The sequence below is a fragment of the Takifugu rubripes genome, chromosome 19 (genome assembly GCF_901000725.2).
Source record: "Takifugu rubripes chromosome 19, fTakRub1.2, whole genome shotgun sequence".
Classification (NCBI taxonomy): Eukaryota; Metazoa; Chordata; class Actinopteri; order Tetraodontiformes; family Tetraodontidae; genus Takifugu; species Takifugu rubripes.
Window position 1 is genome coordinate 15,348,301 of NC_042303.1, and position 24,319 is coordinate 15,372,619.

General features: G+C 48.8%; 3 protein-coding genes across 4 annotated transcripts in view; 1 reads left to right on the top strand and 2 right to left on the bottom strand.

Moving 5' to 3' along the window:
* The first annotated feature begins 1,055 nt into the window (after positions 1-1,055).
* Positions 1,056-3,754, top strand: myl9b (myosin, light chain 9b, regulatory). Of its 2 annotated transcripts, XM_003977965.3 has the most exons (4): positions 1,056-1,209; positions 2,555-2,758; positions 2,875-3,036; positions 3,116-3,291. In XM_003977965.3, exons 2-4 carry the CDS (start codon positions 2,575-2,577, stop codon positions 3,289-3,291), a joined length of 522 nt encoding a protein of 173 aa, XP_003978014.1. In that variant the 5' UTR covers positions 1,056-1,209; positions 2,555-2,574. The 2 variants fall into 2 exon arrangements, with proteins under 2 accessions (XP_003978014.1, XP_029683389.1); XM_029827529.1 differs by lacking the exon at positions 1,056-1,209 and having other exon boundaries at positions 2,575-2,758; positions 3,116-3,754.
* An 88-nt stretch (positions 3,755-3,842) lies between these two features.
* tgif2 (TGFB-induced factor homeobox 2) lies at positions 3,843-9,301 on the bottom strand. Its single transcript, XM_011619226.2, has 3 exons — positions 9,002-9,301; positions 7,292-7,533; positions 3,843-6,890 (listed from the first exon to the last, which is right to left on the bottom strand). The coding sequence occupies exons 1-3, from the start codon at positions 9,018-9,020 to the stop codon at positions 5,466-5,468; spliced, it is 1,686 nt and encodes a 561-aa protein (XP_011617528.2). The 5' UTR covers positions 9,021-9,301; the 3' UTR covers positions 3,843-5,465.
* A 641-nt stretch (positions 9,302-9,942) lies between these two features.
* Positions 9,943-24,319, bottom strand: part of dlgap4b (discs, large (Drosophila) homolog-associated protein 4b) — a 51,000-nt gene continuing 36,623 nt past the window's right edge. Inside the window, exons 6-16 of the mRNA XM_029826872.1 lie at positions 22,780-24,026; positions 22,469-22,683; positions 22,158-22,259; positions 21,465-21,603; positions 20,144-20,399; positions 17,068-17,501; positions 16,892-16,980; positions 15,597-16,087; positions 14,841-14,932; positions 14,004-14,174; positions 9,943-13,289 (exon numbers count right to left, since the gene is read on the bottom strand). Coding sequence (XP_029682732.1) covers positions 13,047-13,289; positions 14,004-14,174; positions 14,841-14,932; positions 15,597-16,087; positions 16,892-16,980; positions 17,068-17,501; positions 20,144-20,399; positions 21,465-21,603; positions 22,158-22,259; positions 22,469-22,683; positions 22,780-23,952 — 3,405 coding nt within the window. The 5' untranslated portion in view covers positions 23,953-24,026 and the 3' untranslated portion in view covers positions 9,943-13,046. The remainder of the gene's footprint in view (positions 13,290-14,003; positions 14,175-14,840; positions 14,933-15,596; positions 16,088-16,891; positions 16,981-17,067; positions 17,502-20,143; positions 20,400-21,464; positions 21,604-22,157; positions 22,260-22,468; positions 22,684-22,779; positions 24,027-24,319) is intronic.

Genomic DNA, 24,319 nt, shown 5'->3' on the forward strand with positions numbered 1-24,319 from the left:
GTTAATATCCAAAAGGCAGACAATACTACCAGCACTAGATTACTGTTTACACAATACAAATATTCTACTTGCTGATGCAAAAATACACATTATTTTGAAATAATTACACTCTGAAACAACCTGATATAATAGAAAAGGTGGAGGATGCAAACCAAACAATCCATAGAACCCCTACACTAAACTAAAGACTAGAGGAAGAAATAATGTCAATGTGGGTTGTTATTCATCCAGGTCATGGTTACACAAAGCATGATCTCAGTAAGCAACTGGACTTAGATAAGTTTTGAATCTTATCCAAAAGGCTTTTCCAAATCTGAAATGGATGAAATTAAAGAGGAACAAACAATTGAAACACTGGTTATTTAAGTAATTACAACACAGAAATTTACCACTGACGTAATGAAAAACGACCCTTTACAATGCACAATGTTTCAAATCACCTAAAAAAACCACACCCCTCAGCTGTGATGCAATAGTACGGAATATTCTGGCATGAAACAGATGTGATATAAAGAACGAGGCTGAACCAGAAACATCTGCAGAACACACCATGAAAACCTGGAACATAAAGGTGTGATGCGTGTCTGCAGAGGTGTGGAGAAAATGCTCTCACCCTAAATACAACCACAGGCTCTTGGATTAAAACCTCTAAAGAGTTATTTTAGATGAGGCATCAAGAGATGAGGGAACACAGGACAGATGTTGCCCCCATGACATGTTTCAGGTGTTCCTTGTGTGTTCGGAGCCCTGCTGATGTCCAGCCGAGCTGCCTATTTAAGGAAATCCATAGTCTCGCCCCAGAAACACAGGACTTTTGAACCTGCTCTGCATCTGCTCAGCTCTCTCCTCTCTCCTCTGCAGGGAACCACCTCTGAATGTTTAGGCCCTTTTCTCTAAATAAGGCAGCCTCCTCGTAGTTCCTGTCATTTCTGCCTTTTTCACAAACATCCTGAGCAGCGTCGCAGGCAGCAGCAGGCTGCGGCGCTGCGCATTCTTTTGCCTTGTATGGACAAATGGCCTGGCCTGGGATGTCTTTGTACGGGACAGGGCGGATTCCCTATTGGCTGGGGTGGGAGTGGGAGGGGCCCACCAGGATTGGGGTTCTTTAAACAAACTTTCCAGTAGGACTGCCTGCTTCCCTTTCGTATTGCTGTGTTGGAACCAGACAAAGGGGAGTCTGAGGGACAAATATTTCTGCCTGAAGCCGAGGTAAGAAAACGGTTCTTACAGCGGGACGGCATAAAAAAGGGGGGGTTAAGTGGGGGGTGGGGGGCAACTCCTGGGGTCACGGGTCTAGTCTGGAGCTGTCAAAGGTGTAAAGTTATCAGATCTGTTGATCCAGGTGAGGACAGACCAACTGATAATACACCAGTTTGTACATGCATTATAAAAGTGCGCAACTCTTGACGTTGTACCTGCGACTGGTCAGACACACACACCTCTGATGTGCTGCCGTAGACAAGGAGCGCTGGACTTCCACTCCCCTCCGTGTTTGTTTTTGGGATTCCTGTCGGTCAGTCTTTGGTGACCCACATGACCTGGAGGTAGGACGAGGGGATGAAAGCCCGAGTGGTGATATCATCGCGTCTGTGTGTGTGTGTGTGTGTGTGTGTGCTGGCTCGATGAGGGAACAGAGGAGCTTTGTCATCATCTGGGTGGATTAAAGCGTCCATAGAAGAGCGGAGAAGAGTGGAGCAAATGCACGTCAGTCAAACCCCCATGCTGCTTCAGCCAGAGCTGTTGAAGCTTCCACTGGAATGATTCCTCCTCAGGCACGTAAAATGGTGAAATCACAGAAGAAGAAGAATGTGGCTCGTTGCTGGGTTGATTGGGCCTGCTCCAGACGAGAGGGCGAAATTCCAGGGGCAGTTCACAGCAAAGCCTCCATATTACAGCTATTAGAAAAGTTGCTGTTCCACACCTGCAGCTCAAACAACTGCGCTCATAAATGGAAACGGCCTCCATCAAACCTCAGACAGGAGCAACAGCGGCGAGAAGCTGAAGCGTTCCGCCATTTCTCAGGAGCGTGACAGGACCACAAACAAAAGAAGATAGATAGAAGAATTTGGCATGAAAGGAAAATAATGTCATGTGACAACTCAAGCCTGCCCTCATTATAAAGCCATGTTTATTCCATATTTTAACAAGGCCCCATTGAGAAATTTCGTCTTTTTAAAAAAAGAGGTGCTTCGTCTCCATCATTCAAGAGAATCCTCACGCTCCTGTAGCTCCTGGTGAAACGCGGCAGGATTAATGGGCTTGTCGTGTCTCCTGTGGCCGAGCATTTACGTCAGCTCAGCGCCTCGAAGGGCACGATGTCACATCTCATACGTGAATGATCCGCCGTCGTCACCTGCTGGTGCCCGCTGGGGAGACGCAGCGTGACAGATCCTCAGAGGCCTGAGCGTGAGTGATGGCTCTAAACATGGAGCTGCCTGCGTTAGGCAGGAGAGCGGGGGGGCGGGGCTTTCACCTCACCTGCCATCGAGACAGACTGAGGAGGTCTGGGGCAGGGATCGTAACGGTCATGTGACTGTCACGTGCGTGCACGCAGGTCCAGATCCAGCCGCCACCATGTCCAGCAAGCGCGCCAAGGGCAAGACCACCAAGAAGCGCCCCCAGAGGGCCACCTCCAATGTCTTCGCCATGTTCGACCAGTCTCAGATCCAGGAGTTCAAAGAGGCGTTCAACATGATCGACCAGAACAGGGACGGCTTCATCGACAAGGAGGATCTGCACGACATGCTGGCCTCGCTGGGTAGGTGCACAGAAGCATCGGACCTGGGAGTCCGTCTCAGACACGATGCAGATCTTATTTCTTGTCGGCACACATGTTGGCCAGAGTTTTACAGCAAACCTGGGTTCTGTCCTCAGGTAAGAACCCTTCTGATGAGTACCTGGAGGGAATGATGGCAGAGGCGCCCGGGCCCATCAACTTCACCATGTTCCTCACCATGTTCGGAGAGAGGCTCAACGGCACCGACCCCGAGGACGTCATCCGCAACGCCTTCGCCTGTTTTGACGAGGAGGGCTCCGGTGAGTCGGGGGGGGGGGCGCGTGGAGGCACTCTCCCGGTCGTTTGAGCTCCGTCTTTACGCTATCTCCTGCGCCCTAGGGGTGATCCACGAGGACCACCTGAGGGAGCTGCTGACCACCATGGGCGACCGCTTCACGGACGAGGAGGTGGACGAGCTGTTCCGTGAGGCGCCCATCGACAAGAAGGGCAACTTCAACTACGCAGAGTTCACCCGCATCCTCAAACACGGCGCCAAAGACAAGGATGACGAGTAGCGGGAGGGTCCTCCTCCACCCTGAACACTTTCTACAACACCATCAGTTCCTTTAGCTCCGCCCTCCTCAGGTGTTTCAAGACGAAATGTAAACAGCAGTTTTGATTTCTTTTTTTTTTTTTTACAAACAGCCTTTATCATTATTATGTTATCCTCCATCATCTTTGAAATTTATTATAATTCGTCAGGCATCTTTTCCAAAGGGAGGTGCGTGACCTTTTCTTGACCTTTGTTGATCACCACAGGAAGCCCGATTGGACATTTGAGATGCAGCGAGCGTCACAACCGACCCGCTGAGGTTTCTGATAATTAGCCTTACTCTTATTAGCTCGCGTCTCATTGTCCATACGTGGTGCGTCAAAGCTCTCTGAATCTGAAATTAGCTTTCATATATCTGGTCGTGTGTCTGGTTTTGGATTCTCATGTCATGAAGTTGCTCAGGCAAATAAATGTATATTTGTGCACTTTTTGGTCCCTTTTTGTTACAACAGCAGCATCAAAAGTGTCATGAACAAAACACTGATACAGGCTGAGGAAGAATCTGAAGAGCACTTTATGAAAAAACTGAACTTTTATTTCTTTGAAATGTTTATACAAAAACAAACACATTTTAACATTAAGGCATATATTGCACAGACTATTGAAGTTTTCGTATAAAAAAAAGGGACAAACTCCCTCAGCTGTAGTTTAAGGCACAGCAGCCGGGTTACACTGGTACCAGTCAAACAAGATTCCCACCATCAACTTGTTGAGTGTATTTGGCTGGATAGAAACTACGATTTTAAGAGAAGGGTCATGCTAACAAAACAAAACAAAACAAAAAAAATCAAAAATATTTACAATCATCATTTCGACTGGTGCACCACTGCGCGCCTAAAAAGAACACATAAACCCAACTATATTTGTATATATAAAAGGAAAACCTCTGATCTGCAGCCAACCACTTCCAGTACATCTGATGAGGTGCTAGAACAATAAAAAACTATTACTGTAATACTTAGTATTCTATGTATAACCCAAGCCTGGTGTGACCTGTGTAAATTGAGGTATATTTGCACATTTATCTGCACAGGACTGAAGCTTTCGTGGGGGTGAGGGGGGTGTCAGTGTTCCCAATCACTGACGGTTTGAGTGAAGGTAAAGCTCAGAAAAATGAACGGCTAAGATGACTTTCTGCTGCTGGTAATCTGAGCCATATTGTCTGGTTTATGTTCACAGTTTCATGGAAACTACAGCTCGAATCCAAAATTCTAGAGAAAACAATTCTAAACACAACTGAAAATAATGTTGCCGAGAAAAAAAAAAACAAAAACAAAAAAAACGCTCCCGTTTTCACCCGGCTGGGAAGAACGAAGCGATCTACTCCGAGTCCTGACAGTGGTCGCTGAAACGCAGCGAGCGGGCCCGTTTCAACATCTGGAGCGTTGAGATGAGGCGAGGTCTCTCAGCCAGTCTTGCCTTACAGGTCAGGAGCTCTGATGGGTCTCTGAGCTGCTCACCTCACCGCTCAGATTGATTTCTGCAACAGATCCGTGACCTCTGCTGCACACAAGCCCCCCACCGCTCGCAACAATCAATGAAAACCGCACGCCGCCGCTCTAGGTCGCACATCGCAATCTCAGGCAAAGCCAAGAGAACGGGAGAGAGGGAAGGTAACGCGACGTGTGAGGAGGGTTGGAGACGCTTCAGAGATCGACGCATCGAGGCGCGCCGCAGCACCGTGTCCCTTCTGCTCATCCCCAAAGAAAAATACATGATGTACTCAAAGACTTTAAATATTGACAAAAAAAAAATTGCACAACTAGAGGAATCTATGAAGCTGATGCAGGCAGGAACAACTGGTGTCGTGGATGACGGCAGCCTGGATCACAGCTTTTTGATACATTCAATAAAGTCCGCACTGTTAGGAAGAGGCTTACTGCTGGTGCTCGTGATGACACCCAGCGACTCCGGGGATATTCTCCCATCCCATCATCAGTCGCAGCGTGGGAAGGTATTAGGGAAACCGTCATCAAATCCTTTATACAGCGAGGAATGTTTTCTCAACAACGAACACTTTTAATATTAAAAAGGTTGCTTGAAACAGCAAAGTCGGTTTGTCCCAGCTCATGGGGTTGTGAGGGGGAACGGGAATTCTATGTACAGTGTCCGAGCAGCTGTTAAAAACAGGCGGCTTCAGTTGACCGTTTCGCTGACCGTGTACTGGCTGTACTGTGGGCCCCACACGGTAGCGATGGGGGTCTTTGCCACCTGGAGAGAGCTGGGCTGCCTGGTGTCAGCGTGGACCATGCTCCAAATACTGGGCACCAATGCAGAACTCCTCTGTGCCCCGCTGCTGCTGCTGCTGCTGATGGCTGCAGAGGAAGAATGAAGAGGAGGAGGCAGGCCAGAGGGCGAGGAAGCAGGGACGGCGGCGGGACCCTGGGAAGACGCCATGTCCGGGGTGTGGACAGAGAGCGGAAATGGGGCCGTGGTGGGTGCGGCAGACTGGTGCAGTGGCAAGTAAAATGGAACTCCTCTGGTAGGGGCGTAGGCAGTGTTGGTCTGAGGGGCGGCGGTTGTGTTAGGGGCGGGGCTGTGTGACGAACCCTGGCGTGGAGGACAGCCGGGGTCTGCGCTTGTGGTTGCGGACGGAGCAGGGACGGGCACCGACGCACCGAACGCATCTGGTGGTGTCGGAGTGGCGGCCTTCTGGGAATTCGGCTGCCCCAAAACTGCGGAAGACACCGGCACAAAGGTCGGCAGATGGGCTGAGAGGACGCAAGGCTGGTTTGGGCTGGAATCTCTGACGGTGTCCTTCTCTACGGGGGTCCAGATGACCTTTTTATTCGAGACTGGGGAGAGCCTCGACGTTGAGACCAAAACAGGGGCTGGGACAGAGACCGCCAGGGACAGGGGAACCTGAGGTTTTGAGGAATTCACGATGGGTACCTGGACAGGTATGGTCTTCACAGACAGGCTCTTCGCCTTGGAAGTATCCAGGACTTTCGGGCTGTCCTCTGGGGGTGGCGTGGGCCCCGTGTCGCTACAGTGAGGTTTGCTCTGTGTGTCCATGAGCGGAGTCGTTGATTCCCCTGTAGACTGGTTCTGACTCTCCTGGAGCCTCTTCAGGTTCTCCTGCTCCGCTGCCCTCTGCAGGGCCGCATCAACCAGAAGTCTCAAATCACTGAAGTCCTGGGTGGGGAAGAGCTCTGGGGGGGTCGGGGGAGGGGTGTTGAAGAGGCCGCTGGTGGGGCTTGCCGCACTCGTACTGGCGAGACGGGCGCTCTGTTCCTCGGCCTCCCTCAAGAGACTCTGAGTGTCCAGCTTCAACAGCGCCTGAACGGAACCCTCCTTGCTGGGGTAACACGCTCCGGTCAGGATAGCTGTGGCGGTGTTCCCAAGAAGACTGAGGTCCAGCGTGGGGGTCGACCGGATGACGGACGGTCGTTGTTGGGACACGCTGTGTTCTGGAGAGCTGGCTCCTGCGCCGTTGGCTGAATTTCCTTCATTTTTAGTGCCGACTTTGCGGGAGATTGTGAACTTCGTGGGATCTTTTCCATCTTTGCGAAGCAGGTCGGGCAGCAGTCGGCGCCGTGCGTTGATGAACCAATTACAGATCTGGTGGAAAGAGGGAAAATCTCACTCGAGCTTCTGAAAGCCAACAGGGTCAATAGAACCAAATGATAATCACGAGCGCGCCCTCTAGTGGCGAAGTCCTACACACGCCAGAACAGCAGACTCCAGACAGCTGGCAATAATGAACATGAGCTTAAATAAACCGGGTGGAAGAAACAAGCAGCTAACTGTTCTGCTGAACAGAACACAGCAAGAGCGTCTGCTGCCGTCTATTTGAGATGGAATACCCGAAATAAACGGAACAGTGACGTCTCAAACTGGATTTTTCAGTGTTCTGTGCCTTAGACAAGTAAAATGGGGTACTCATACTGAAGGTTATATGTTTTTTCTCCAAAAAGCATTTACATCCACTTTAAACTGGATTCACGTTGATGTCGACTCACCTGCAGCACGGAGAGGTTGGTCCGACGCGACAGACTCAGCTTCTCCTGCTCTGACGGGTAGGCGTTGAAGCGGTGCTCATACAGCCAGCTCCGCAGGATCTGCACTGCCTCCTTGGGCAGGTTGCCACGGCGACGGCGCTTCCCAAAGAGCCCTCTGCCCGACAGGTCGAGCGGGGAGCCGTCGTCGCTGTCCGACAGAGCCGAGGAGTGGCCCTGCTCCGGGCGTTGCTCATCTTCCAGGGCTGAGAAAAAGAGGGCAGACGAGGGCTGTCAGCCAAAGCAAATTTGGTTTCTTGATTAAAATCTGATTATTATTTTTTTGCGCAAGAAATTGCCTGCATTGCTCCAATCAAATATAATACGCTCAGAAAACTATGAATGAGCTGACGAGTAGTGAAGGACTGTTAAAAGTCTCACTGGCCACTGATATTCAAACACAGGCTCGGTGGCCTGAACTCTGCTGTGGGGTCTGTGTCAGTCCTGATGGCCACTGGAGGGACTCTACCCTCAAAATGGAGCATGCCTGATCCCAGGGGTGGGCCGTAGAATGCAGTAAATGTCTTTCTCTGGGGTTGGGTGAAACCTGACCCCTGGGGCAGCGCCTGTCTTCACAAAGAAGATTGTGTGCATATCAACATCACAGTAGCTACTGGCTCAGGAACCTATTGACTGTGTGAAGGAGGCCGTTTTCGCCTCATGCCACTCCGGCTCAAGACTGCTGGAGCAGTTGAAAAATCTTTTGAATTCTGCATTCCTGGAATGGAGGGGAAGTCCTAAACAAGGTTAGATTAGGAAAAGGGGCCGGTTGGCAGACATGCAAATGCAAATAGAATTTTTTACCATTGCAATGACTAAATGAGACTGTTAACCAGGGCACTTAAATCACTGACAGAGCAGAGCTGCATTGTTCAAGTATGAAGAGCATCAATTTAGATGGCAACTATGAAGCAACGCTGTCATTGTGTCTTGGCACACTGCAATTTAAAGAAACTTAAAATGCAATTAGGATCGGCCAAGCACCTAGTAGAAAAATCCAAACAATGGTGTGTTGAATTAGCAAAAAGAAAACATCGAAAATGTGGCAGCAATCCCAGCGAACAGGCGACACAAACAGACCAGGCGAACTCCTAAACTTCTTGTTTACCAAGCGTCTCCTCCCCCAGAGACGGTAAATCTCTGCCCATCTACTCACATTTAAAATGCTCCCACTCAATTGACGCGGGATTATCCGCAGACTAACCTTTCCTAAACTGTGGGAATCATTTAAACTTTTTTTTTTGTTGTTGTTTGCTAAAAGCGGAAAGTTGCCCTCGCTACAATAACCCCGGAACGTCAAACAACGGCATCATAACGGTCCGTAAACGTTACTCGACCATTCATTAATCACCATCTTATACAGTCGTGTTAGGACAATAGAAGCATTAAAAAAAGTAGCCGAGCCGTTGGGCTAGGAGCTAAATTAGCCCTGTAGATCGCACAAAGGAGGCAGCAGCAGCAGCAGCCTCCTGCATGTCACTTGGCCAGATGGACACACCACGCTTGTCTCCGGAGGTAACTAGCTCGGCTAGCCGTCCCTCCAAATTTAAACGCAAACACGCTGGAACGCGGGGAGGAGGGGGACAAAAATCATCCAAAACCGATGGGAAACCCCCGAGAGGGGGCTTCGACGCACACTTTGGGGCACCTGGAGGAGATAAAGACGGGACTCACCGCGTTTCAGCGCTTTCATTCTTTGTTGATGGTTCCCCCGAAAACGCGCAGCTGGTCCAAGTTGCTGGACAAAAGCGTGTCCGAGCCGAGCGATGGTTGGCGAAACCGCACTTACTTTCTTCCAGGAGATTGGAGGTGATGGACGGTTCTCTGGGCTTTATCGCTGGGCTCTAGCACCGGGTCATCTTCCAGCCCGCTTCTCTCTTTCCGTCGGGACGCGAGTGTCGGTGCTGTTTTGTTTAGCTTGTTCCTTTTTTTTTTTTACCTGCACGTAGCAGCGCCAGCGCTTTGCCAATCTTGACAGTCTCGGCCGGAGTGAGCCCGCCCCCTTTAACGAGTGCCAGCCAATCGCGAAGCTCCGCCGAGCCTCCTTCGCCGGCGCTGGCCAATCAGGAGGCTCTGGCGGATAACAGACAGGCTCGGTGTCACTGTGAGTGACGGGAGAACCATTTCATTCAAAATATAAGGCCGTCATTCAAACGACGCTCTTTTCACGACGCGATTACACAGACACAAAAACAGCGACGTTTTTCTTCCTTTCAACCACTGCAGTCAGTTTATTTTTTTTTATTTTTTTTTAATGTGCGAGAGACGGTGGCGGTGCGGGTTTACGTAACGCTGAACCTAAAATGTTCTGGTTATATAAATCATAAACGTCAACGGCTGCAGCGGCCTCGGCGTGTTTCTGACAGATTTAAACCAACTTTGCGACGGATTCAATCCTGGCGCGATCCAAATGGCAATTAACGACCTCAAGAATCGCAGTAAAGATGTCGCTAATTACCAAACTTAAGCCACACACGCCACGTCAGTCAAATTATATCATTTTAACACATCCGGAGGCTAAATAAAACGCGATATTCTAAAGATGCTTTATGAGACACTCGATTAAAAGCAAACAGCCCTAGGCAAAATAAAACCATGCGAAATTATCTTGAGAAAGTATTTTGTGCCTTTATTGAATGTATTTCATTATACATTAGAACAGCTTTATAGTAGTATAAATACTGTAGCTCTACAGCCTGTAAAAGAGGGTTTTCAGTCTGCTTTTGCCCTTATATACAGAAAATGACTTTAAAAAGCACAGGGAAGGAATGCAAAGATAATTAGCCTCATCTAATATTAACAGTTTAACTCATTATTGCACATATACTTTAAATACCCAGATTACATTGACAAGAATTTAGTTTCTTTTAAAACAACACACCTACTCACTCTCAGATGATATGCCTAAAATAAATCCCCACAAACTATTTTCAGTCTATAAAATAAAGAAATCCTATTTTTCTTTATTGAAACAATGTGCTTAAATTGTAAAATATCGCTCCTTGCATTTGTTTCAAAACACTTTTTGCATGATCATATTTCCTGTAACGGTACAGATTCTGCCCCTCACCCCTTCACCCCTTTAATGCCTGACTCGGTGGAACAAAGCAGGGATGCTAATGAGCGCGCTTGTTGGCGAGGAGGCCTTGAAACTACAGTAGTGGAGGGACTAAATTCAGCTTTTAGGGAGTGTTTCCTCCTCTGGTTTGCAACTGAAGCTCCAGAATAGAGCAATGGGATATGTCATCCAAGTGGGGAAATGAATCTAAATTAAAGATATGATTGCTTTTACATTTGTTTAAATGGTATTAGATTTCCCAGAAAGACAAATGGGTGGAAACAAACATTCAACCTGCGGCAGAACAGACCATTGTTTCGGCGGATGTGAAGTGTTACCGTTTAGACTTTTAAAAGCCTACGCGGGGACCATTATCACCCTTAAATCAACGGCTTTACGGCCACACTGCCTCCCACTGTGCAGCTGTTTGGATCGTGGGTGAGCCTCGCTGGGAAATAGACCGAGGTGTGTCCCAGGATGTGTGTATTGCAGAGAAAGGCTGTTAAAAACGCACAAGCCTGCAAACTTTTCTCCTTTAGAAGTGTGTGACGCACATTTCAGGGCATTGTACAAACCCGTGTCAGTCGTCTGTGGTGCTACAACTTCCCTCTTCAGTTTCAGCTCTCATGCTCAGTGTATTCGATAGAAACTCTTTTTTTTAAAAAAAAATCTGTGTTCCTGCTTTAAAATAGACAGGGATTGTATTCTAAATTCCCCTCAACGTGTCACTGCTGCTGACTTTCCATAATAATTTGCAGAGAGGTGTGAGACACCTAATCTGTCAGACACCCATTTTCTGAGCTTCTGGCAGTCAGGAATCAAATCGAGCCAACGACTTTAGTTTGAGACACACAAAAGGAACTCAAGTGCTAACAATGCTAACTATGGGGGTGGGGAGGGGTATGCGGGGAATTGACAGCAATCAAGGAACAAGCCGTTGACACCCCTGAGGTATTTTCCTTGCTAGGAGTCATCCACAACAAGAAAACAAAGACCTGTCGTCAGGAGAAATCCTGGGGAAGAACGGCAGCCATCGGCTCTTTGAATCGGAAAAAGCCGATGGCTGCCGTTTGTCCTTCAGATTTCTGGCTCTGCTGCAGCTGGAGGGGTGAGCAGCTAACTAAGAGGAAGGGGATGTTATGTTTGCTTGGAACTGGGGAGAAGACGGTCAAAAAAAAGAGTTTGTGCAGCGAGCCATGGCAGGGGGACTGAAGCCATCACCTCACAGGACTAAAGAGACAAGTTTCAGACCTGCTGGTGTTTGGGGAACTGCCTTCAAATGAGAAATACAATTATGGCGTACACAATTTCCCCCTTAATGCAAAACAGTCCAAGGCCAGCACAGATCCCTTTCCAAAGTGTCTAAAACACTAACATTCGCGGGATATTTTCCTCTGCTGCTCCCAAGAGGACAAAAATGACCTTCCCTGGAAATATTGTAACCGCCACAAAGCAATCACCAGTATTGCTGTGTCCATGGGAAGCTAACATGAAGCCTGCAAACACGCGCACATACACTCCGGCTGCAATCTCCCCCTGTTCTCATTTCACACAACTCAGATCTGACTGGACGGGTGACTCTGAAAGAGCAAATTCATCTTTGGCTTGTGCCGTCTTCTGTGAAAGAAGGAGAAAATGCTGAACATATGTCGGGAAAACAAGGAAAAAGTGGTGAGAAATGCTCCCGTTTGACCAATAAAACCTGTAAGATGTTTAATGAGAACAGAGAATGAAGGGAAATAAAATGGATCCCGAGACAAAAGTGTAAAAGTTACCATTCCGCCTGCACTAGCCTGCTACATCGCTCTCATAAAACCCTTAAAGAGGATGACCGTGGGGCATAAAAGCACTTGCAAAAGTCCTGAATGACAGTACCGAGGTACCGTTAGTACCAGTTCCAGAGTGGTGACTAGAACAAGAGGGGAAAAATGATTCTTAGGTGTAAATGTAGCTACTGGCATTTTGACTGATCCTCGTGTTTCCACTCAAAACCACTAAGAAACGGAACTGTAGAGACTCTCATCAGCTTTTTGACAGGAGAGCATCGTAAGGACGCACACTTACAGTACAGGTATGCACAGTTTTTGCTAAAACTATGTAAATACCGATATGTCAAATTCATCATTGAAAAAATATTGATAATCACCAGATCTAAAGAGATTTTTCCCCCTACAAAACGAAGGGACGAATTAAATAAGTATGAGGAAGACGTACACACGTGAGTTTTTATGGGTGTAGCGCGTGTGTGATGGCCAGAAGGTGGCGCTGTGCAACGCTACAAGATGGCCAATGATCTGGGAAGAGGATGGAGTCAGAAGTGCTTTCAGTGTTTGCCTTCTCTCCTCAGAGCGGATCCTCAAAACAGTCTACCAAGAGTCTTCTCAGTCCATAATCGCCATGGCGATGACGCGTTCGTAGATAAACAGCAGCAACGAGACGTGATGCGGTTCATCTGCAGAGGGTTTGCACAGCAGGAGGACATTTCTAAGAGTTTGCTGTTTCCTCTTGTTCTCTGAGGACCAGCCGTCGACGTGCTCGCTCCTCCCCCGTCACCCCCTCCTGTGTCTCCTCAAAGCAGCTTATTCGCATTGCAGATGAGTTTTTTCCAGGTGTTGCAATGACACTTATCGGGCTTTTGATCCCAGCCCGCCATCGTCTGTCTCAGAGGCGGGTCTGGGCTTCGGGGACGTAGATTTCGATGCTGTCTGCGCTCTCCGTGGCGGAGTTCTGGCGAAAGGACGCAGCCTTTTTGGCAGCCAGCAGACGCTTGCGAGCCTCTTGCCTCTGCTTCTCCGCTGAAGCCGAAGAAGACGTAGACGAGGAGTCGGCGCTCTTCTCGCGGCCCAGCAGCGGCCGTCCCTTACCGGGCTTTTTTGACGCTGAAGGGGTCGCCTTGTCCTCCTCCTGGAGTGGTGAAACATGACACAGGGGAGACAGAGAGGCAGCCACAGATAAGAGAGTGAGAGAATGTCACCTGGAACCTGGTCAAGAGGCTCTGTTTGCTTAGGCAGACGGGACTTTAGCGGACAGAGACATCTCGCTAACATCGACTGGTAAAAACAGGCAAAGACGGTTCAGGAAAACTTTCTGAGACAAAATGGGAACATGAATCGATGACAGGGCCAAACTTAAAGCACAATCACAGGAGTGGAAACCCACAAACAAGACCATTAACGGCACCTAGAAACACCAAGACACAGACAGACAGACAGACAGACAGACAGAGAGGGATCAGAGATGGGACAAGGACACAGAAAATACAAGAAAGGAAAGAGGAGGAAAAAGCCACACGACGCACATCCTGGCCATGCCCCACTGCCACAATCACACCAGTGAGTGACACATGCATGCGCACATCAGGGCTTCGCGCCGAAACGACCCAAAGCCAAGCTCTCTTTGACATGAAGTTGTCCATGCATGCCTAAAGGGATCTCTGTGGCCTCTTTGTACTGGCCAGGAAGCCCTCCGTTTATCCCACACCGGAATGAGGGGCGTTGAAAGGGGAGGTAAGAAAGAAAAAAGAGTGGGAGAAATGGCGGTGGTGGTGGGAGGAGAGAGGCCGGTTTCGGCGGCTTTCCTACCCCAGCCAGGGCACTGGGCAGCAGGTGTGGGAAGTACCTTCCGCTCAGGGGGTGACTGGCGAGCCGCCGATGGCACGGGCTGCCAGTCGTTGGACTTGAGGTGGTAGAGCTCATCGAACTTGAGACTGATGTCCTCAATGGAGAGCTGCAGCAGGTCCCAGAAACCAGCCAGGTCCTGGGCACTGGGCCTCGGATTGGCACTCACATTCTGAACAACACAGGATGGAGGAGACGGCAGAGGATGTGGGAACAAGGAAAAACTAAAATATCATCCTCCTGTTGGTCATGGGTTCCTAATTAAATAGTGGGTTCCTCTTAGCACTGTACGCGTGAGCGTTGCTTTACTGCACATATGACGTGCTGTGATCATCTAGTGCTATTCTCACTTATACCACTAGAGGGAGCCACGGCACACGTCAAATTAAATAAATAATCAAAAGAGAAGAATTCGTAATTCAGTGTTCATTTTTCAACATGTTTATGTTTTTCTTGCTTGTTTTTTTCTGATTTATTCCTTTGGGTCTCATGTGGAGGTGCTGGAGCCTATCTCAGCTGCATTTGGACATAGACAACGTACCTTGGTGGTGCTCAGGTGTCCTGGCACCTCCCCCTGCTACCACAACATCTCCTAAATTTTGTCTGAACTGGGGCTTGAACTGAGAACCCTCCGCTTCTCAGCCCAGTGCCCTGCAGACTGAACCACCACCACTAAAATGTGGATATTATGATTAAATGTGCCCTTCAAATTTGCAAGTGCAGTTATGTGATGCAAACAGTATTTAATTAAAGCAGAAAAATAATCACACTGTAATTAAGTTTCGGCCTAATTCTCCTGTTGTCTGTCACACCAACACATCTGAAGCACAATACACACCACGTTTTGATCACACAGTCCCCGAAATTGCTGGAACTTCTGGGATATGAGGAGCTGGGCGCTTCCCACTGCACTGCGAACCTTCCCCAGCACTGAGGAGAGAACATAGAAACATCAAATATGCTTTAACGTCTGAACAGTTAAAGGTGCGGTTTGGGACGGCCCGCCAGATCAGCTCCACGGGGATGCATGAAGAGGATTACTGCGTATTGGACAACATTATCCTCTATAAAAGCATCTTAGCTCACATAGATACACCAGGCTTCAGTTAGCCACCACGCTGGTCTGCCGCTGTGTCAAAACTAGGACAAACATCTGCCCTCAACACAACTGGGATCCCTGAATTGAAGTTATGTGAAGAAAAAGACAGAAAATATTTTCAGTTTAGGGGGAAGCTGCAACGTCTGGTATCTATGATGGTTGTTACTGTCTGCGTCTCCCTCGCTGGCGTCCTGCAGCTGACGACCTCGCTGACCCTGCGCTACAAAACCAGCCTTTTGCGCACTTTGTGCCAGGGCGTGTGCCCGCCCACCGCTGATGCTGGGCGACTAATCTAATCTGAAGGTTTAATCAGTTCCAGAGAAGATTTGTCTAATTCTGGGGGCTTACGGAGATGCTCGTGTGTGGCAGCCCCCTGGTATTAATGCCCCAACCCTTCCGTGCTGGGGATGTCTGATGAGAGCTGCTGCGGGCAGAATGCAAGAGGTTCTGCTTCAGAGCGTAAAAGGGGTGCGACCTTTGACCCCGTGGCCTTACCCTCCTCTGAAAGCTGGTTGTCTTTGGTCTCCTGCTCCATTTGCTGGCACCAGCCCTCCATGCGCGCCGTCTCGGCCTGCAGCAGCTTCAGGAACCAGTGGCCGTCTCTCCGACACAGCGTCCCCCCGCCCCCGAACTGGGGGAGGCTGCTGCTGCTCCCGTTACCGCTCTCCAGCCACGGGTCGGGAGGCGGTAAAGATGAGGGGTCCAGCGCCGGGTCCAGGCTTTCGGAGAAGGAAGACGAGCTGCTTCGCGTGGTGGAGCGCTTGAGGATCTGCCTGGGGGCGGGCGGGGGCGAAGACGCCTCGCCAGGAGTGCCGCCATTATCTAAAGAGTCCCGTCGGGGAGGGGGGCTCGTGGATTGGCTGGCGCTGTTGACCATGACTTTCTTCTCGGAGTGTTTGGCATGACTGATGAGGGGGACAGAGGGGGGGTCGTGGGTGTCTGAGTCGGTTTCCTGTTTTGAGGTCATGCTGCTGGAGCCACTGGGCCTGAAAAATAAGCACAAGAAGGGAAACTTTATTAGCTTTCTGGCCACATTTATGAGTTCCAGCTGACAAAATAAACACGTTTGTTCACCTTCCGAATGTGCTGAATCAGTCAAACAGCCCAATAAAAGATGGATTAATAACCAGAATCGAGCAGCGTCTTGGGGTTTTATTATGGAATAACTGAGCACTCAGAACGTCTCTTATCGGTTTATTATGACTATACATGAGTGGTGTAGCCTTACTCAGCATTATTTTAACTTCCTGTTATCAGACAGGAAGTGTCTGACATATATGTGTCGCGCACATCAGCAAAATTGGGATTTGCAGAGAAACTACAGTTGGAACATCCTCATTCAGGCTTACGATGACACAAAATCTCTCATCTCAAACTCCAACATGCACACATCCTTCAAAAGGATTTCTTCTGGATTTAATTGGCTTAATCTCTAAATGAAAATGTTCAAATGTTCAGGTTATAGTAAATCAATCAGGAATATTGTTAAACTAAAGACATTTGATGGCTCCTTAGCTGCTGTCAGTCTAAAATTCAACACCTCTTTTAAATTTACACCATTTAAGTCAAGGTTCAGCCTTTATTTAACAAATATCAGGTGTCAGGTAAATTGATCAAAGGAGAGAAATTGCCAGAACAAAGCGTAGCGGCGCCACACAAGGAGGCTAAATTAGCTTTGACGTTTAATCTCCTGTAGAGGCAAACAGTAGTCAGAGGCGTGTGTGTGTAAGAGTGTGTGTGGCTATAATATAAATTTCTCACATTGGTACAAGGACAGTAGAAGGACTTACTGCCACCCGTCCTCCACCTGCACGCCGATCGACTGAAATTTGGCCAATGGAGGCGTCTCCTCTCGGGGAGCTTCCTGAATACAGTCAACCTAGGAGCAGGTAAAACATCTGGGCTTAAACCGCTTCGCTTCCTGAGACAAGAGCAGCAGCAGCTGACTGGTACCAGCACTGGTTACCTGGATGCCGATGGAGGAGAGTTTCCGTCTGGGTACTGGTGCCACCAGGGGCTCCTCTGCCGCCAGACCCCCGCTGTTCAGTCCGGATTTGTCGCGCTGGATGGCCGAGTCGCTGGTTTCAGTGGAGGCGTTGGAAGTGGAGGGGCCGACCGGCTCTCTCGGAATGGCGATGGGCGTAGGGATGATGTGCGGGGGGCGGGGAATGCCCCTCGCCAAGCTGTTGGCACGGGTGCTGTCGAGGCTGTCGGAGGAGTTGCTGTGAGCGTGACTGGACTGGCTGTTGACCTCTGACCTCCGGTCCTGCTGGTCCAGGTAGTTGTCCTGGGCGGACTCGGTGCTGCTCTGGACCGTTACAGAGATGTAAGGTTTGGACGTGGTTCTGGGTGGGACAGGCGGAGGGGCGGCCTTCTTACAGGTGGTAATACAGGTCGAGACTGAAGCCAAAGAGACAGAAATGAAAGGACAGCTATTAAGAAAAAGGCCCTCAATTTTAATTTCATCCTCTAAATTGTCATTTTTATAGTTTAAAAGTGGAACCTTGGGCCCTGATACGACTCTAAAATTTAAATGAAGACTGTTTCTATTATCCTTAGTTAAAAAAAATGGACATTTGAAATCAAAACCAACTTAAAATAAAGAAAGAAGAAACCACGGATGGAACTCAACAGACTCAAAGTGCATTTTATGACAGTTTTCCCAGCTTTGCGGCGCTTTCACCAAAGATTCCGTCTTTAAAAAAATCAACGGAATTTGTAAAATCCTTTCCGAGATCATGTGTGCTGCTGAGCAAACGCCCAAAACAACACTCTCGTTGTACATTTTAATCTACGTCTGAGCTTCTTTTCACATTTCTGCGTTTCAGCTCTGTTGCTGACGCAGCGTGGGTCGATCGTCAACGCCACGAGCAGCCCAGCGCGTTCGCGGCTCCTCGTTGGAATATCAGCGCACATCGTTGACTGATGTCAGACGACGTCCTGCAGAACCTGGCGAGGTTCCATTCTGCTGTCTAACTTCCCTGACGTGACAGAAACGCTGGATAGTGAACGATGCTGTGGCATCCAAGCAGACCCACACCTCCATCCCCAGGGTACCTGACTGACAGCTGTGTGTGTGTGTGTGTGTGTGTGTGTGTGTGTGTGTGTGTGTGTGTGTGTGTGTGCGTGTTTAGATAACTGCTCTGCACTTTTCCAAACATCACATCACGCTTTCATCACAGAAAACAGCCGCAGGTCTTAATACCACACAATCTGCTTAGCTCAGCAGAAACAAGGCCCGAATTCATAACAGCAGCCACATCTCGGATTAGACGAGACGAATGCGGGCCGAGCTACTTTTATTAGCCGATTTCAGCGGCGCGCTTATAAATAGGAGGTGCGTGCGTTGCAGTCAGCATCTAGTAGGTTCTTGGCAGTGCAGGAGGACCCGCAGCAGCACAAATAAAGGGAGCGTTTGGTTCAGGTTTTCACATAAATGCTTTCAGGGTGGGAAACTATCCCGTTTTCTAGCAGAACCGATCTAAAAGAGTCCAGTTCAGGATTTCCTCCCCATCAGTTCCTCTATTGCCCTTCAGTAAATCTCCTGGTACCAGTACCCCCTACTTTAAAGGTCCAGGGTCCGAACTGGAGAGAAGATGTATATTTGAGCATATCAGAGATATACAGATTTTAAATTATTATAATTAGAAATGTTACAATAATAATAGATTACAAATATTGATGCAGGATTTTACTCACTGAATGTTTCCATCAGTGTGATTATTGGGAAATTAAAATAATGCTCTAAATTAAAGGTAGTATTCAACCAAGAAACTTTCATTCTCTTAAAACAGCACTTTTGATGATTTCCTGAAGCCAGAAACCAAAGCTCTGGGTTAAATGGGCCAAAGAGCACAAATACACTTCATTTGTTTCCAGAGACTATTTTTAAAGATCCTGTTTTTAAAAAAAGGCACTTACATAATAGGATTTTATTTTGAAGTGGGACAGACTTTAAATAATCCATTTTAATTCCATTTTTCCATTTCAGCAACTAAAAAGCAGAAGCTTTAATGAGAATAGGTTCTATCATTTAAAGGAATGGCCCAGACAAACAGCCAGTCAAACAGTTTGAGCAGCAGCTTATTTAAAATAACTCTTTGTACTGGTTAGAATGTTGAGAATCAGCACTTTTGAAATTCCTATTTTTTGATTTTTTGTTTTGCTGGATGTAAAAGTGTAACCCGACACCACCATGCGCCTAGAATTACATGAATTGTCCATAAATAAGTTATAGACAAGCTGACACTTGTGCAACATTTGACACTTTGCTGAAAGTAAGTCGTGCATTTCAAATTAAATCGCGTCTTGATAGTAAATTGAAATTATTAAAGCAACATTCACATACGCTGAAGGTTTCATTTGTCAAAAACGACTAGTTTAAAAAGCAGATAAACTGTTCAGTGATAAGGTAAAAGTGATAAGGTGAAAAATAAGCACATAACCTACTCGTTCTCAGCAGTCAGGTGCAGATAAAAGATGAGTGACCAGAGCAGAATTCGCTGCTGTGCGAGTAAAAACGCGTCCAGCGTCTTTTGTTTGGGTCCAGAAGGGGGCGTGGTTGCTTGTCAACCGACGCGTTCACGGCCGCCTCGGCCTTATTACTTTCTCCACTTTTAGAGCCGTATAAGCAGACGTTTAATTGATATGATGCACAAATGCATAGATTAAATTACACGCTCACTAAATATATTATCTATGGACCTATATAGCATTACTTTTAGAAGAATCAACGCATCAATCAGGTCTCTGTATGTATTGCCGGCCAACCCCCCCCCCCCCGAAAAAACTGTAAAGCCGGACGCGATTGAAGTCTCCAGTCTGGAGTGTATTGTTTGAATGAAACAGCGCTCCGATGTGGACATTCGGGTGTATTGCACCCTTTAAAATGTTCTAGAATGAATAGAAAAATATTTACCTTTGATATATGGTATTTATGTAAGGACACAAGTATCCCAAATTTACCACTACCATCCATTTAGTGTCTTTGACTCACCGTATCCAGTTCAAACAGTTTCATAGATACAAAAGGCAACACTCACCTGTGCTGGTGCTGTAGGTGCGAACAGTGGCGTCAGTCAAAGGTGGAGAGCGGCCCGAGTCCACTGAAGCTGTGTCGTCATCTTGGGAACACCCGGCCTGGATGGCTCTCAGGTAGCTGTGGCTGCGGGATCGGAAGCATGTCGGCATTGGTAGATCTGGAGGCTCCGAGTTGTCCTGAGAATGGGAGCGGGAATCCCTGAATGTGGACTCAGAGCTGCGGTCCTCATAGTGATGACTCATTTCCAGGTCTCTTAGCTGAAACGAGGACAGACTTATTGAAGACTGAGCGGAAACGTGGCGAGAAAAGCAGTTTGATCTCAGCAGCTGTATCTAAAACCCCAAATCTGTGTTAATGTGGAACAACAAACAGACCCAATTACTGCTGCAGTGATTAGAACAAAGCCCAGTGAAACAAGGACGGGATATTCTGCTTAACGCTCATGCATCGAATTTATGTTATTGCATATTTATCTAGTTTCCATATATAGAAAAAGCACAAATTTATGAACCACAAAGTATGAACCATGACTCAGATAATATATAATAGTATATTTTATGCAGCAGCTGCAGTCCCCGAACAGTCTGCTATTTGTGAGAGTGCTTTTGGAGAGGTAGAAATGTGAAAAAATCATATATATTTCTGTTGATTGGAAGTGTGAAGTCAAAAATAGGCCCGTAGGAACAGAAATATGAATGCATGGAGAGAAGCGGAGAAAAGTAATACTTTGTTTTAAGGAAAGTTGCAGGTTTCCTGGTCCTGAGCTCAGTGAGGTGAAATAAAGTTGTCATTCTGCTGCACAGGCAGATGAAAAGAATCAAGAATGGCAGCTTATTGGACACTTTTGTGGAAAATGACTGACCTTTCAGAGGCTGGACACAAAGCCTAAGCTAACTGCCTGCACTGGCTCATTTGAGAAGTTCATTAAAAAGATGATTTGTTCACCACATCGTTGACCTTATTGCAGTCAGGCAACGTGCTCTTATGCGACTGCATGGAATCGGGCTGCAAAGTGCTGGCGTCAGACATGCAAAAAGCATCCATCAAAAGGCAAATTTTAATGATTAGAGAGATTAAAAGTGAGAAGCTCAAGAGGAAGAGAAAGACGAGCTCGGTGGTGATTTGAATGTGCGTTAGGAGCGACTCAAATGAACTGTGCACTGTGACCGCTGACCAAACCTCCCATCCAAACGCCCCCGTTGCTGAAAACATTTCCATAAAGTGCCTTTTTTTATATCTCTGGCATAAAACCTGTGATTCAGAGATATTCAGACTTCTGTAGACGCGATGCCGGATGAACCGTCGGGTCGGTGCGCGCTCACCTGTCCCATGCAGCTCCGTCTGCCCAAGGTGCTGCAGGCCTGGCTGAAGTCATCATCATCATCCCAGCGTGTACCCCCGATGCAGTCTAGGTTGTCCAGGCTACGGTTATTAGAGAGCTCTCTGAGCGCGGGAAGACAGCTACGGAGGAAGAAAATAAGAGATTCTGAGGATAAGAAATGCGAGGAGGATCAAAGGGGGTGTAAGGAGTGCAGAGATGGAGGAAGAGTCGATGTTAATCGGAGATGAAGCGAGGCCTAAAGGAACCGCAGGGATATGATATGACCTCTTTCTTCCTCATTTCCACTTTCATTTATGAAACTGTGGAGGTCCATTTCATTATGAGCATGCAAAGCCGGCGATGTCGGGTGACGCTTCCTGGTGCCAAGACCAAAGAAAAGCTTCAATTTTAATCAGCCGCAGCTCAAAGCTTTAATTTCCACATATTCTTTGTTGGCACACAGAGATGGTGGTGCGGCAGTTAGCTCCCATGCCATTCACATCCACATCCTCCCTAATATTATGGAACGGGGTGCAGCTGCCCTTTTTTTTTTTTTTTAACTAAAAGCGTCGGGCAAATGACAAGTTCTAGAGAAGCTGGCAGGAGATGTGACAGAGAGCTCAGGAGAGCGAACGCAGAGTCGTTTCTGCCAACGATCCGACCCTGGAATGCAGCTTACGGGCCTACCACTGACCTGCTCATAGACCTGCCCAGCTGGTGCAGGGAGGACACGCTGTGGAGCGGAGACCACAGCGCATCCAGCTCCCCCTGCAGCGAGGTGTAATCCAGGATTCTGCTGCTCATGCCAATCAGGGTGGAGCAGACAGAAGAGAGCAGGATCGGATGGTCAGGATCGGGCAACTACAAGTGGAATTATAACAACGGAACTCCTAAACTCGACCCTGCGACGCCGTTCTGCGTCTGCAGGCTTGAGCCTGAATCACGGAAGCTAACAAACATCAGAGCGTCGCTGCTGCTTTGCTATGTAGCGGCGGGCTCTCTTACTTGCGTGGGGGTAGCTGGTCGCTCAGAGACTGCTGCGTAGCCCTGAGGTAACTCTGGCGACGCGCGGCCATTTTGGGCGAGGGCTTGGGGCTTCCCTCCGAGTCGTCGCTGTCCTCCATGTCTCCCATGGCTTTCACATAACTGCCGCTGCGCATTCGCCTGCAGGGAATCTCGTTGGCGCCCCTGCTGCGGCCTAACGAACTGCTCCAGTCACCCTACAGGAGAACCAAGGCGGAGAAAGAGACATTAAAGAGGGTCTAATAATAACTATAGGAGGGAAAGTAAAAGTCAAACTTTCTGTCGGCACTCACTCGTTGGCCAACCTGGAGGTAATTGCAGGTTAGATCCTGTTGGCATGATTTGGATTTGAGCATTGATCTGTCCAGAGTAGCCGAACCCTTGTGAATGACCGGCTTCGGGTGGCCCATGGTCAGCGCGGACCAGGATCCTCCTTTCAGGTATTCGCTGTCACTTAAAACGACCCCTCCGCTTCCCTGTCCGCCCCCCGGCACGGCCAGGCCGTGGTACTTCATGTCGCTGCTGCTTTTGGACGAGCTGATGGTGTTGTAGCCGCTGTGGATGTACCTGCCCGCCCCCCCCTGCACGTCGTGGCCGGACGGACGTCCCAGGGTCATCATGGCCATGGCGTTGTGATAGCTGCTCAGGTCGCTGCTGTCCAAATCGTCTGAGCTCCAGTACCCTGACATGTTGGATCGCGGCCTGCGCTTGGCCTCCGATTTGGTTCCCCGGTCTTTACTTTTGGACCTGCGGTGCTGCTTCCCTCCATCCTCCGTGCTGGAGGAGCCCCCGCCGCTGCCCGTGGAGCGTCCGTTGACGTTGCCCTTCATGTTGTGGGTCTCCAGCGACTGCGACTTTGCGAAGAGCTTCTGCACCGAATGCAGCATGTAGCGGATGCGGCCCGGGCTGTCCGTGCGCTGCTTGGCGGCGATGGCGGAGGTCCGGTGAAACTGCAGCGTGCTGAAGCCGTCGCAGCCCACAGGCAGCTGCTTCTCGAAGTCCAGTAGACTGGATGGCGTCTGGGCCTTGCTCATATGATGGGATATAGTCGCTGAGCCGCTCGTGATCATCGGCGTCCGCCCGCTTAGACCCGCCATCCCCATGCCGGCTCCCATGCCCATGGACATGGACGTACCCATGGTCCCCGTGCTGATCCCCCCAATACTGTCGTCTGGTGGCGAGAAGTCAGACTGGTCGTAGGAGTTGTACTGAATCCTGGGAAAGGTGCTGCTGTTGGTCATCTGGTTGTTGAGAGGCAAGAGACAGTCCGGTGGAAGGGAGCCCGGGTTGGATGATTGATAGAGGTGGGGCTCCATGGTGCCATAGTGGTCCATTGCGGGGCTCAGCAGGTAAGGGCTGCGCAGTAGGGCGCCGCTCCTCTGAGGGTACATTGACTCCGGATGGCCCGAGGAGGGGTCACAGGAGTCAGACAGGTGTCTGTTGCGGTTGGCCCCTAAACCCTTCATGGTAGCGAGGTCGTCCAAGCCTCTAAAAGACCCTGGGGCCAAATGCACAAGACCGACGTACTTGCGGGTGTCTCCTGGAAAAGAAAGAGAGCGGAGGGGAGAGTGTTACGGCCGGCTGAGTAGGCACACACACTTTCAACCCCAGCAGCATTAAACGGCCGCACAAACGCGCCCACATATGCACCAAACCAGCTGTGCATCTGCTGAAGACGACTGTGTCGCCTCCAAACCAGCTTCCTGCTGCTTCTCTGGAACATCAACACGAAAACAGAAGAGTGGTTGGCGGCCTTCAACAATTCCAGACGCCTCCACAACTATGTGCTGTTACGGAACATGCCAGCAGACAGAGGACACATATTACATTCAG

What these genes read in the sequence shown, in the direction of transcription:
- tgif2 (XM_011619226.2), bottom strand. An exon ending in CCAACCTCTCCGTGCTGCAG is followed by an intron (nt 6,891 to 7,291) that starts GTGAGTCGACAT and finishes TCTTTCCACCAG; the next exon opens with ATCTGTAATTGGTTCATCAA.
- myl9b (XM_003977965.3), top strand. Translation starts at nt 2,575, where the DNA reads ATGTCCAGCAAGCGCGCCAAGGGCAAGACCACCAAGAAGCGCCCCCAG. An exon ending in CGACATGCTGGCCTCGCTGG is followed by an intron (nt 2,759 to 2,874) that starts GTAGGTGCACAG and finishes TTCTGTCCTCAG; the next exon opens with GTAAGAACCCTTCTGATGAG. An exon ending in TTTTGACGAGGAGGGCTCCG is followed by an intron (nt 3,037 to 3,115) that starts GTGAGTCGGGGG and finishes CCTGCGCCCTAG; the next exon opens with GGGTGATCCACGAGGACCAC.